This window comes from Heptranchias perlo, chromosome 31, assembly GCF_035084215.1.
Source record: "Heptranchias perlo isolate sHepPer1 chromosome 31, sHepPer1.hap1, whole genome shotgun sequence".
Classification (NCBI taxonomy): domain Eukaryota; kingdom Metazoa; phylum Chordata; class Chondrichthyes; order Hexanchiformes; family Hexanchidae; genus Heptranchias; species Heptranchias perlo.
The window spans coordinates 29766672-29781157 of NC_090355.1; the positions used below are offsets into that span (position 1 = coordinate 29766672).

The 14486-nt window shown below is 46.8% G+C and overlaps 1 protein-coding gene across 1 annotated transcript in view; it reads right to left on the bottom strand.

Moving 5' to 3' along the window:
- The window catches only part of cercam (cerebral endothelial cell adhesion molecule), a 72163-nt gene that overhangs the window by 50190 nt on the left and 7487 nt on the right, over positions 1 to 14486 (bottom strand). The window contains exon 3 of the mRNA XM_067969860.1: positions 8114 to 8231. Within this exon, the coding sequence (XP_067825961.1) occupies positions 8114 to 8231 (118 nt within the window). The remainder of the gene's footprint in view (positions 1 to 8113; positions 8232 to 14486) is intronic.

A 14486-nucleotide genomic window follows, 5' to 3' on the forward strand; every position in this document is an offset into this window, starting at 1 on the left:
GCGCACACAGTCCTGTATGATTCAAATACTGTGAGTGTATGAGAAAGTGAGGCTGTATTTACACTGCAACTGTTGCATTACTGCTTCACATCAGTTTAAGAGTCACTTTGCCGAACTTTGAAAGCCCAAGAGTCAATATGCTAGGGATCTGAGCAGTTTTTTGCAGTCCCTCCAATGTCAGTATCAATCACTAGCGGGTCACCCAACATATGTAATGCCTGACCTAAAGCTCCCTCTACATCAAAGCATCAAATATATCTCAGTCAAGTACTGCACAGGTTAGATGTAGAGGAAAGCTCCTTCTTCTTTGCCCCATAAAGCAATCCCAGATCAGCTACAACATGGGCTAGATGCAGAGTAAACCTATCTCTACACAGCTCCATCAAGCATTCGCAGAGCCATATGGTACACGTTAGGCTCAGACAAACACTCTGCGGTCACTGCTCCAAAGCGTGTTAGATCTGGGGGCAGGGAAGAGGGGGAAGAGTTTGTACTTTGGCAAATATATTGGAGAAAATGCATGTTACTAATCAAGGTACAAGAGGAAATAAAGTCACTGAAGGCAAAGGAACGTAAACATATTAAGAAGTTTAAATAGAGACCAGTCAATGACTTGTGGCATTGTACATGGGGAGTTAAGATCAAATGTAGTCTTCAGGTGAAGTGGGTTTAGAGGGCAGGGATAATTGGATTATTTGACTTTTTCCAAACTCTGTAGATCAGTGGCCCCAGTAATATATTGTGTTACACATCACAAAACAACATTTCCTCCAATTCACAGTAAGCAACACCACAGGATATGCACTAGTCAATAAACGTCTGTCACACTTCAAGTGTCACACATCAAAAAAAGTACATAAAAGAGAAAGTTAGTCCTTTCTTCACAAAACCAGGGATTTACCAGCAGCTAGCAGTCTATCATCCTCCAATTGACCTTAGGGTGTGCCTATTTACAGCAATTAGACATTGTGACATGCACAGCACTATCTTGGCAGCGAAATAATGCATTTGCATTACTTGACATAACATTCCTGCCCTTGTAAATCCGTGTCTCATCTGACTTACCATGAGCAATGCCACAGGAGATCTGCTAGTATTCAAAATAACTTAGCCCAACAACAATTACTGTTTGTGGCAATAGATTCACTCTTGGCCGTTATTTATCTGCTGGTTGACTGGGTAAGTTTTAATGAAGGGGAAACCGTCTGGAATAAAGCACTGATGAAAATAAAGCAGCTCCATTAAATATCTTGGGTGCTAATGGAGAGCAGGTCAAGTGAGCTCACCGTCACTAGAATAATGAGCTGATAATGAGATTAAGATCTGCAGCCAAATGAGATCACAATATGATTGGATTATGGTGCTCTAAACACCAGGGTGAAATTCTTTGTATCTTTCTGGTGCTGCTGAATGCAATAAAGGTGAAGTGGATTTGTCTGAATTGTTGTACGATCTGATTCGGTCATAAAGAGAGCAACCTGCATCTAACCAGGGTTAGCCTTCTATGCTATTGTTACAGGGATTTGAACAGAAGGATGAGGACTTTAAAATCAAGGCGTTCCCGGACCGGGAGCCAATGTAGGTCAGCGAGCACAGGGGCGATGGGTGAGCGGGACTTGGTGCGAGTTAGGATACGGGGCAGCAGAGTTTTAGATGAGCTCAAGTTTACGGAGGGTGGTAGGTGAGAGGCCGACGAGGGAAGCATTGAAATGGTCGAGTCGAGAGGTGACAAAGGCATGGATGAGGGTTTCAGCAGCAGTTGGGCTGAGGCAGGCAACTCCATGTTTGAATCTCTCCAATCAGGTGAGGGATGTCCTTCATCGCGCCAGCTCCCGATCACCAGTGCGGGCGGGCGGGGAGAACGGGAACGACAAGTTTACTTTTTTAAAATCTCAGTATTTAGTACACAAGTGGAAGAGAGAGATTGAGAAGGGTGGGGGGGGGGGGGGGGGGACGTCCCGAGGATGTGAAAAGTACTATATAAATACAAGTACTTTCTTCCTTTCCTTTCTTCCTGAGCTTTTTAAATGTTTGATGAATGTGCTGATCTCAATTTGTAAAGGAAGAAAGAACTTGCCTTTATATAGCGCCTTTCACATCCTTACGGCATCCCAAAGTGCTTCAAAGTCAATGCATCACTTTTGAAGTGTATTCACTGTTGTTTTGCAAGCAAAACACAACAGCCAATTTGCATACAAACAGCGAATGAATGAGCAGATATTCTGTGTTGGTGGTGTTGGCTGAGGGATAAATGTTGGCCAGGTTACAGGATGAACTCCCCTTCTTCAAATAGTGCCAGGGGAACTTTTTCATACACAGGCAGATGGGGCATTAGTTTATGATATCTCTGACAATGCAAGACTCCTTCAGTACTGCACCAAAGTGTCAGCCGACATTATTTGATCAAGTCCTGGCGCGGGGCGCGAACCCACAACCTTCTGATTCAGAGCCGAGAGTCCTACCGACTGAGCTTAGTCGACACTTCGGACAATGAATTGCCCTATAGCAAAGCATTGAAAGGACAGGCTGTGAGTGAGGCTCCATATGCAATAGCAGACAAGTCAACTAACTAACAATCTTAAAGCAAGAGTGGGATTTTTTTTTATTCGTTCACGGGATGTGGGCGTCGCTGGCGAGGCCAGCATTTATTGCCCATCCCTAATTGCCCTTGAGAAGGTGGTGGTGAGCCGCCTTCTTGAACCGCTGCAGTCCGTGTGGTGAAAGTTCTCCCACAGTGCTGTTAGAAAGGGAGTTGCAGGATTTTGACCCAGCGACGATGAAGGAACGGCCGATATATTTCCAAGTCGGGATGGTGTGTGACTTGGAGGGGAACGTGCAGGTAGTGTTGTTCCCATGTGCCTGCTGCTCTTGTCTTGGGATGTACGTGTTTCTGACATGCTGAGCAGCAAGTAGCTCTGAAGAAATGCTTCCATGTGTGCCAGTGATAGGGTCACAAGCCAGCATAGATCTGAGCTCCTGATCTGGGCTGACAGTCAGCCAGCAGTTAAAGTGGAATTTGCTAAAAAGGGCTGATTCACCATCCCTCTGTCTGTGCCCTGCATAATCTGTCACCCGCACCTACATAACTTTCTGTACTGACAGTTCCCAGCTTATATTTCACCAGATCCTTAAATAGTTTTCAATGAAGAGGGCCCTACAGCCCATTTAATCTCAACCTTCCAGAATATCATGTCCACGCCATCTTTCCATCGTGGTATCTAACTACTACTAGATTAAGCAAATCCAGTGTGCTGGGATCAACTACTCCTCCTGACAATTAATTCCAGCCGTTACTCACCATCTGGGTGAAAAAATACTGTCCCACATCTGTCTTAAATTTAACTTCACAATTCTGAACCTCTTTCCTGCTCCATTGCTGTATCCAGAAATATTGTTTCCGGTTTACATTATGCCGCTAAGCATCATACATTCCTCTTTAAGGTCTCTCGGAGATGTCTCTTTACGAGGCTAAAGCGCCCCTTGCTTATTAAGTCATTCCTCGTAACTCATTCCTCCAACACCTCACTGCTCTCCTTTGTGCTGCCTCTGTGGCCTGGATTTCCCCTCATGTTGGTGGTCCCCTTTGTGGTGTGATAATCAGAACTGGTCACAATATCCCAGGTGCTTATTTTATTGTGTTATATTTTCAGTCACGGTCTGTGCCCTGGCAAGGCTTAAATGTTCTTCCCCCTCTACGGTCGTTAGCTATACGGCTTCTCATAGTATACGGTAGCATAGTGGTTATGATGGCCATGAAACTACCGGATTGTCGTAAAAACCCATCTGGTTCACTAATGTCCTTTAGGGAAGGAAGCCTGCCACCCTTACCCGGTCTGGCCTCTCTGTGACTCCAGACCCACAGCAATGTGGTTGATTCTTAAATGCCCTCTGAAATGGCCTAGCAAGCCACTCAGTTGTACAATCTCGCTACGAAAAGTCATAATAAGAATAAAACCGGACGGACCACCCGGCATCGGACCACTAGGCACCGGACACGACAACGGCAAAACACCAAGCCCAGTCGACCCTGCAAGGTCCTCCTTACTAACATCTGGGGACTTGTGCTAAAATTGGGAGAGCTGTCCCACAGACTAGTCAAGCAACAGCCTGACATAGCCAAACTCACAGAATCATATCTTTCAGCCAACGTCCCAGACTCTTCCATCACCATCCCTGGGTATGTCCTGTCCCACCGGCAGGACAGACCCACCAGAGGTGGCGGTACAGTGATATACAGTCAGGGGGGAGTGGCCCTGGGAGTCCTCAACATTGACTCTGGACCCCATGAAATCTCATGGCATCAGGTCAAACATGGGCAAGGAAACCTCCTGCTGATTACCACCTACCGTCCTCCCTCAGCTGATGAATCAGTCCTCCTCCATGTTGAACAACACTTGGAGGAAGCACTGAGGGTAGCAAGGGCACAAAATGTACTCTGGGTGGGGGACTTCAATGTCCATCACCAAGAGTGGCTCGGTAGCACCACTGCTGGCCGAGTCCTGAAGGACATAGCTGCTAGACTGCCTGTCGCAAATGCATCTGTCCATGACAGTATTGGTAGGAGTGACCACCGCACAGTCCTCGTGGAGATGAAATCCCGTCTTCGCACTGAGGACACCATCCAACGTGTTGTGTGGCACTACCACCGTGCTAAATGGGATAGATTCAGAACAGATCTAGCAGCTCAAAAAAACTGGGAATCCATGAGGCGCTGTGGGCCATCAGCAGCAGCAGAATTGTATTCCAGCACAATCTGTAACCTCATGGCCCGGCATATTCCTCACTCTACCATTACCAACAAGCCAGGGGATCAACCCTGGTTCAATGAGGAGTGTAGAAGAGCATGCCAGGAGCAGCACCAGGCGTACCTAAAAATGAGGTGCCAACCTGGTGAAGCTACAACTCAGGACTACATGCATGCTAAACAGCGGAAGCAACATGCTATAAACAGAGCTAAGCGATTCCACAACCAACGGATCAGATCAAAGCTCTGCAGTCGTGAATGGTGGTGGACAATTAAACAACTAACGGGAGGAGGAGGCTCTGCAAACATCCCCATTCTCAATGATGGCGGAGTCCAGCACGTGAGTGCAAAAGACAAGGCTGAAGCGTTTGCAACCATCTTCAGCCAGAAGTGCCGAGTGGATAATCCATCTCAGCCTCCTCCCGATATCCCCACCATCACGGAAGCCAGTCTTCGGCCAATTCGATTCACTCCACGTGATATCAAGAAACGGCTGAGTGCACTGGATACAGCAAAGGCTATGGGCCCCGACAACATCCCAGCTGTAGTGCTGAAGACTTGTGCTCCAGAACTAGCTGCGCCTCTAGCCAAGCTGTTCCAGTACAGCTACAACACTGGCATCCACCCGACAATGTGGAAAATTGCCCAGGTATGTCCTGTCCACAAAAAGCAGGACAAATCCAATCCGGCCAATTACCGCCCCATCAGTCTACTCTCAATCATCAGCAAAGTGATGGAAGGTGTCGTCGACAGTGCTATCAAGCGGCACTTACTCACCAATAACCTGCTCACCGACGCTCAGTTTGGGTTCCTCCAGGACCACTCGGCTCCAGACCTCATTACAGCCTTGGTCCAAACATGGACAAAAGAGCTGAATTCCAGAGGTGAGATGAGAGTGACTGCCCTTGACATCAAGGCAGCATTTGACCGAGTGTGGCACCAAGGAGCCCTAGTAAAATTGAAGTCAATGGGAATCAGGGGGAAAACTCTCCAGTGGCTGGAGTCATACCTAGCACAAAGGAAGATGGTAGTGGTTGTTGGAGGCCAATCATCTCAGCCCCAGGGCATTGCTGCAGGAGTTCCTCAGGGCAGTGTCCTAGGCCCAACCATCTTCAGCTGCTTCATCAATGACCTTCCCTCCATCATAAGGTCAGAAATGGGGATGTTCGCTGATGACTGCACAGTCTTCAGTTCCATTCGCAACCCCTCAGATAATGAAGCAGTCCGAGCCTGCATGCAGCAAGACCTGGACAACATCCCGGATTGGGCTCATAAGTGGCAAGTAACATTCGCGCCAGATAAGTGCCAGGCAATGACCATCTCCAACAAGAGAGAGTCTAACCACCTCCCCTTGACATTCAACGGCATTACCATCGCCGAATCCCCCACCATCAACATCCTGGGGGTCACCAATGACCAGAAACTTAACTGGACCAGCCATATAAATACTGTGGCTACGAGAGCAGGTCAGAGGCTGGGTATTCTGCGGCGAGTGACTCACCTCCTGACTCCCCAAAGCCTTTCCACCATCTACAAGGCACAAGTCAGGAGTGTGATGGAATACTCTCCACTTGCCTGGATGAGTGCAGCTCCAACAACACTCAAGAAGCTCGACACCATCCAAGATAAAGCAGCCCGCTTGATTGGCACCCCATCCACCACCCTAAACATTCACTCCCTTCACCACCGGCGCACTGTGGCTGCAGTGTGCACCATCCACAGGATGCACTGCAGCAACTCGCCAAGGCTTCTTCGACAGCACCTCCCAAACCCGCGACCTCTACCACCTAGAAGGACAAGGGCAGCAGGCGCATGGGAACAACACCACCTGCACGTTCCCCTCCAAGTCACACACCATCCCGACTTGGAAATATATCGCCGTTCCTTCATCGTCGCTGGGTCAAAATCCTGGAACTCCCTTCCTAACAGCACTGTGGGAGAACCGTCACCACACGGACTGCAGCGGTTCAAGAAGGCGGCTCACCACCACCTTCTCGAGGGCAATTAGGGATGGGCAATAAATGCCGGCCTTGCCAGCGACGCCCACATCCCGTGAACGAATAAAAAAAGTGTGCCACTGTTCACAGCATGGGTACACACACATCACGTGTATCATGAGATATAGTCTCATTCTACATCATTGGATCTCCTGGACTGTTTTCGATCTCCTGAGGGGGTCAGAGAAGAATTTTCCAGTGTTTTTTTTCCCCCTTATTGGCCCTGGGTTTTTTTCTCCTGGTTTTTTGCCTCTCCCAGGGGACGACATGGTTGCGGAGAGAGTAGGAAGTGTCTAGTTATGGTGCTCCAGGCACCATGAGTGTGAGGCAGGCTTGATGGACCAGCTGGTCTTTTCCCTGTCCGTCATTTTTGAATGTACATTGGGGGCGTCCAAATCCATACTGTTCCATAGGAGTATGATTAGCACATCACAACAGAGCATCACGTGAAGCTAATATATTAATCAACACTTCATTTAATTCATATTGTGGTACAATTAAATGGATTGTATTTGCACACGCCTGGCAGCTGACTCGAGCTAATGCAATCCCTTAACTAATACTTTGTTAAATCATTGAATGGTGCAAACATGACACCACTCCATTGCCCAGTAGCACATACAAGAGGTGCAGGCACAAAGTTCGCAAATCAAAATTGCCAACATAAAATAAACAGATAAACTTAGGGAACCGGATAACCGATCCAGTACAACATATATTCATACTATGCAGCTGAGAATCATAGCACTTGGGAGCAGGAGGCACGTAACTGTGAGAGTTACTCAGCAGCAGGAGGCAACGGCAAACGGTAGCGAGTGTCACCATAAGCACATGAAGTGCCCAGTAAGGTGAGAACCAGGAGAAACTCCCAGCCCACTCTAGCCCGTTTTAAACCTGGACAATGGTGCAGCACAGACGGAGCCGGGACCAGGGGTTTGAGCATGTAATCTGGCCCGACATGGAGGCAGTACTGTGGAGGGCTGCATTGTTGCAGGTTCAACCGTTGGATAAAGGGTTAAACTGAGGCCCAATCTGGCTGTTCCAACGGTTTCAAGGACAGGGAGCTCTTCCTGGGTTTTGCTCAACATTTCCCTCTCAATCAACACTACCAATAAACTAATTAACGGCTATAACGGCTGCCATTTTTGTCTATATAGTGTTTGTCACTGGACTTCAAAAAGTATTTCATTGTGTGAAGCACCTTGAGATATTTCAATGCTTTCATATTTATATATCAGTATCTTATATCTTTATTATTAAATAAGAAAATGGGAGATAGGACCATGCATTCATTGGGAAATCCTTGGCAAATTTGCTTGTTTGAGGTAGAGTCTGTGCCATTTAAAAGGAAATGATTGTCAGCTCCACTCACCAGAATGTAATCAGCCCATTGTTTCCTTGCAGATTTGAGGGCAGCTTGCTTCAGCTTCATAACGTATTCAAATCTGGTGTGGGTCCAGTGTTTGGGGCCGAGTTCATTAGGATAAGATCTAAAGGGCAGGAAATGAAGCATTAAATGCAGGAAACAACAATTGGATTTCAGCAGCATATTGGCAATGAGTGAATAAACAGTAGGTCAAGGTCAAAAGTTGAGTGTGCCTGTCTCCTGGCCTATCCTTTACTCTCTTTCCTAATTCACTCCCTCGACTGAAGGAGCCGAGTCTTGCTGGGGTACAGTTCCTCAGGCCAGGGCCACCCTTCGATACCTTAGCCCGTGTGGCCGTTCTTTCACGTGTAAGTCTGGATAGCGAGCATCAGCAGCCTGTTCACTAATACAGGCCCCAATCTTGTCCTCACCTGCTGGTCACATAAAGACACTTTCCATGACGGAACACTAGATGGTGATCAGGAGCAGGAACCCGGACTGCTTCCCGCCCCCCCAGCCCAAGGGTGTTGAGGTGAATTATAATCGGACCAGCTAACAGCACAGACCCCACAGGGATTAGCCTTCCTGGTCTGTGTGGCTGAGATCTATGTGTGGGCAGCATCTGCCAACTGAGCTCCCTCGCCCTTGGTGTAGCAAGTGAGTACACAGACAGACCTATCCACACTTATATTGCTTACTCAGCTGGTTTGTACTGTTTGAATTTCATGGGTCTGGAGGTTTGCAAAAGGCCTGTTCTTAGTGTTGTTGCCTCTTGGTGCATAAGTTCACACCACCAAGATCTGTTAGTATCTGCATTCTGAGAGATATGGAAATTAATAGCAACACTGATTTAAAAACTCCATGTGGCCCATGAGGCTCCAAAATATAAAACCTAAGTGGCTCAAGAAACAAAAAAACTGGGACGCTCTTAGTTTAGATGTCAGCCTTAGCTCAATGGTCGCTCTCTTGCCTCCAAGTTAGAAGATTGTAGGTTCAAGCCTCACTCCAGAGATTTGAGCACATAATCCAGGCTGACACCTCAGTACAGTACTGAGCGGAGATAAACAGAACGAGAAGGGAAAGAAGAGAGACAAACTGAGGTAAACAGAGAAAATGAGAGAGGGGCCGGGGAAGAGAGAACGGGGAGACACACCTGCTGCGTGCCTCTAATCTGTCTGCCTCCTCAGCCCATCTCCATGCGTCTGCCTACAGTGCCCCTCCCACCACTATGCTCTCTCTGGCTTCCATTCCCCATTTCCCGCCCACTCTTGGATATTCTGTCTGCGGAAGTTGCCAATAATCAGCGCTGTACATTCTCTCCGATGAGCGAAAGGCAGTTTTAGGAGGCCATTTCAACCTCCATTACACAATTGAAAAATACTATTACTGACAATACTATTATACTGTTAATCCAGCCCTCCTGCTATGCAGGTAGTGACAGTGAGCAGCACTAATGGCTAGATGATTGCAAGGGCAGCTGAGCAGGCCATAGACTGAAGTGGTGACACAGAGGGTGGTGCAGTAAGACAGAGAACAGAGGCATACAATCAGGGACATTTTGGGGTGGGGGGGAACTACGAGAGGGAGAGAGAATGAATGAAGAAATGAGTGGAGGCAAGAGGGAAAGAGAGATCGAAGGAGATGGAAAGGAGTGAGGAGAAAGAAAACGAGGGTGCAAGGAACAGATAGAGACCCAAGAGGAGTAAGGAAAAGATGGAGGGAGAGAAGAAAGGGGTGAAGGGGGAAGGAGGAGAGAGAGAGAGAGAGAGAGAGAGAGAGAGAGAGAGACAGAGACAGAGAGAGAGAGAGAGAGAGAGAACGAACAGAGACAAAAGAGATAGACACAGCAGAGAGGAAGAGAAACATAGCAAATAAAGAGATGAAAAGAAACACAACAGAGCGAAAGACAGGGCAAGACAAAATATGTAGCAAACAGAGAGAGAGAAAGGCAGACAGACAGAGCAAAGAGACAAAATGAGAGGGAGAATTTTTGGCAGTTAAAAGCTTTCTTTCTGGTGATGTAAACTGTTAGTCGTCTGATGTCTTTGTTTTGTTTTGCAGAAGTAAACATTAATGTTTTATACATATTTTCCAGTTTCCTGCGGTTAATGCATGATTAGAAGGTAAATTAAAATTGTCATCACTCCACACCCCCCACATTGCTTCACTTGACTTCAGTCGCAGTTCTAGAGGGTGTTGCCATTCAGATATAGGGACAAGGCAGATGTATGGTAATCATGTTTGCTGAATAAAAAGTAATAACAGAAGATAAAATAGCTCTTCAGGTGATTTCCAGTAATGCATTGTCCATGCAATTGTCAAGTTTCCACGCTTGGCTCCACAAGGCAATTACAAACACCGTCAAACTCCCTTCCAGCCTCTCACTTCAAACCCTGCAGATGAGAAAATAATCAAAAATTGATGGAACGAGCCCAGGCTTGGGAGTTTTGGAAACAGACAGGACTATCGGCAGCAAGAGAGAGAGAGAGAAAATAAAATCAGTTCCATGAATTGCCCCAGGGAGTCCTGAATAGGGTGGTTCTATCCTGCAGGATAGTGAGGCAGATCTCTCTCAGGAGCTTCACATCAGGTGCCAGGGGTCAACTAGGGTATGTCAACTGGCATAATTGGTACCCGTACTTCTGATTCAGAACTGGTAGTGGGCAAAACATACCTGCTGGTCCCTTCATAAAAGATACTCATTCTTCCCTAATTTCTTTTCAAGTTGCTCGCTCGTGCTGCGATACTAGTCCACGGGAGCCATGGTCCACTACTGCGTTCAAGAGCAATCTTTTTTTTTGTATAAAAAATGGCACATGCTCAGTTTTCCCTCCTCCAATTTTCCCTTCCCTTCCTGTCCCGACTTAGCTGGCATAGGCTGGGACACCAAGGACCCTTCCTGTCCCGACTTAGCTGGCGTAGGCTGGGGTACCAAGGACATCAGCTGCCCAAGTGCCCATTCCTTATGCAGCTGATCTGATCGTAGGGGCATCACAGCCCAGGAGTGGTCCTGTCATCACCCGACATCTACACAGGGGTTAACTGGATAAGTCAAGATTGGGAACCCCAATTGGTTTTCCTCTCCCCAGCCCAATGTGGTGAGTATTTTGCATGGAGAGCCCATACCTACTTGCACCCATTTCACGTAGAACACTTATATCCAACTGACAGGGGGCTACAACACTCTGCCATGTTCGCTACTGAGCTACACAACACCATCACGCTCAGTATTGAGCTCCAGCACAACATCATGCTCACTAATGGGCCATTTGGGGAATGGGAAGTCAGTGGATGTTTGAGAGGGAACGGGTGATGGTGAATGGGAGTTAGCGAGGGATAGGATGTGGGCAGAGTTTTAGATGAGAAATTTATGTAGGTGGCGATTGGGAAGCTGGCAAGGAGAATTTGAGGCTGGAGGTAATTAAAGGGTTAATAAGGGTTTCAGTGACACTGGAGATGAGGTAAGGGCAGAGGTGGTCGACGTGGAAGGTTTGGTAAGGGATAGGATATGTTGTTTGAAGCTCTGCTCAAACTGGAGACAAACAAGGTTGCTAACCAATGGGTTGGGTCTAAGGAGGCATTTGAGGAAAAGGCCAATCACTTCCTTCACTGCAAAAGCAAAATAATTGGGGGGAGGGGGGTTAGGGTTAGGGCAAGAAACAGTCTTTATTGTCTAATGGGTTAGGGGAGCAGAGGGATCTGGGGGTACAGATACACAAATCACTAAAAGGAGCGACGCAGGTTAATAAGGCTATAAATAAAAGCAAACCAAGCACTGGGGTTCATTCCTAGAGTGATAGAATTGAAAAGCAGAGAAGTTAGGTCAATCTTGTATAAAACCTTGGTTAGACCCACACTTGGAGTACTGTGAACAGTTCTGGCCTCCATATTATAAAAAGGATATAGAGGCACTGGAGAAGGTGCAAAAAAGATTTACTAGGATGATACCAGAACTGAGAGGTTATACCTATCTGGAAAGATTGAGCAGGCTGGGGCTCTTTTCTCTAGAAAAGAGAAGACTGAGGGGTGACCTGATAGAGGTCTTTAAGATTATGAAAGGGTTTGATAGGGTAGACATAGAGAAGATGTTTCCACTTGTGGGGGAGACCAGAACTAGGGGCCATAAATATTAGATAGTCACCAATAAATCCAATAGGGAATTCATGAGAAACTTCTTTACCCAGAGAGTGGTGAGAATGTGGAACTTACTACCACAAGGAGCAGTTGAGGTGACTAGCATAGATGCATTTAAGGGGAAGTTAGAAAAACACATGAGGGAAAAGGAATAGAAGGATGTGCTGATAGGATAAGATGAAGTAGGGAGGGAGAGAAGAGGCTCGTGTGGAGCATAAATACCAGCATGGACTAGTTGGGCCGAATGGCTTGTTTCTGTGCTGTACTTTCTATGTAATTCTATATAATTGTTCTCCACATGCTGATTCCCCTGCCTGTGAGTGAAAGGGCAGGCAACTTTTGCAGTCAAGCCTCCCCCACTACTGTGTTATGCCAGGTGACATGAGGTGCGCAGAGTAGCCTCCAGAGCGGCTCTCCCTGCGACCTTAACCCCCATCCCTCTTGGGGAAGTGCCTGACCATTCCTCGCCCCCTCCAACAACACCCATTCCCAACCCAACAGTGACATGGCCCAGACAGGATCTCTGGGAAAATCAAACACTGCCATGGTAACAGGCATCATCATTCCAGTGTGTGGTGCTACCGCACAGTAATGCAATAAATACTGTCATTTAAATTCTGCAATAAGCTGCATTGCCTTCTCTGGACTTTACCATATAAGGGAGTTAACAAAGACAATTAGCTTTCAGTATATTATGGCATTAACAGCTTCCAACATGACTGTTTGTAAACTACTTGTAGAAAATGAAGCTAATTCCCCCCACATTAAAGAGCAGTGCAATTAGGTTTGAAAGTTGTTCATGGAAAATTAAACATCATTTTCAAACAAAATCAGCAGCTGGAAAAAGACTTGCCAGAAACGACTAGTTACTGATTTCTCAGAAGTATCCCCCCTGTGTCTACTGGGAACAGTAACGAGCCTTGTAGAGTCAGTTAGTTGACATGATGCAGGGCTAGATAGTGAGAACCATCTGAGATTACACAGGGGAGCTGGTGAGACAATTTGAGACTACATATGAAGCACAGCTAATAAATGTGCAGGAGTACTTAACCAGTCATTCTGATAATGCATAGGATTCATTAGAGAGTCCACCTGAGATTACACAGGGGAGCTACAGCAAGCGTGAGGTTACACAGGGATAGCCAATGAGCAAGCGTGAGGTTACACAGGGATAGCCAATGAGCAAGCGTGAGGTTACACAGGGATAGCCAATGAGCAAGCGTGAGGTTACACAGGGATAGCCAATGAGCAAGCGTGAGGTTACACAGGGATAGCCAATGAGCAAGTGTGAGGTTACACAGGGATAGCAAATGAGCAAGTATGAGGTTACAAGGGGCAGCTGGAGAACTAATGTTACGTTCCACAAGGGTAACCAGTGTACAAGTGTGAGGTTACACAGGAGCAGTTGGAGAGCAAGTGTGAGATTACACAGGGGCAGTTAGTGAGCAAGTGTGAGGTTACGCAGGGGCAGTTAGTGAGCAAGTGTGAGATTACACAGGGGCAGTTAGTGAGCAAGTGTGAGGTTACACAGGAGCAGTTGGACAGCAAGTGTGAGATTACACAGGAGCAGTTAGTGAGCAAGTGTGAGGTTGCACAAGAGTAACAAGTGAATAAGTATGAGGTTACACAGGGGAAGCTAGTGAACTAGTGTGAGGTTACACTGGACGGCTAACGAACAATTGTGAAATTAGACCAGGGAAGCTGGTGAGTCTGTCTGATTAGATACTGTAAATGGAAATGTCTTGGGCTGTTCATTAACACAGGCGAGGCCTCTGCACATTTACTAATCTCTCAAATCAATCTACATTGAAATTACAACACGGAAACAGGCCAATCAGCCCAACCAGTCTATGTCGGTGTTTATCCCCCACACGAGCAGTAATCCTCATCTCAAGTGCCCACCTTGTTCTCCAATACCTTTATTCCTCTTTCTTTAAACCACCTACCTAATATTTCTTAAATGTTGACATGATCTTTGCTTCAATCATTAACTCTGGCAGTGCATTCCACAGCCTCACAGCCCTCTGTGTAAAAAAGTTTCTCCTGCTCTCTGTCCTAAATCTCTTAGATCTGTGTTATTTGAGCAATGGGTCTGGAGTGTTTGAAAGCGGGGAACTCTTTGAAATGCCTGTGTTGTGTCTCTAACGCACAGTTAGAAACACCCAGATTGTTTGTGTTAAGGAGCTGTAAGGAACGAGTGGGAAACCACATTAGCATTCTCCCTGATAACAGGTTTGACCACGTC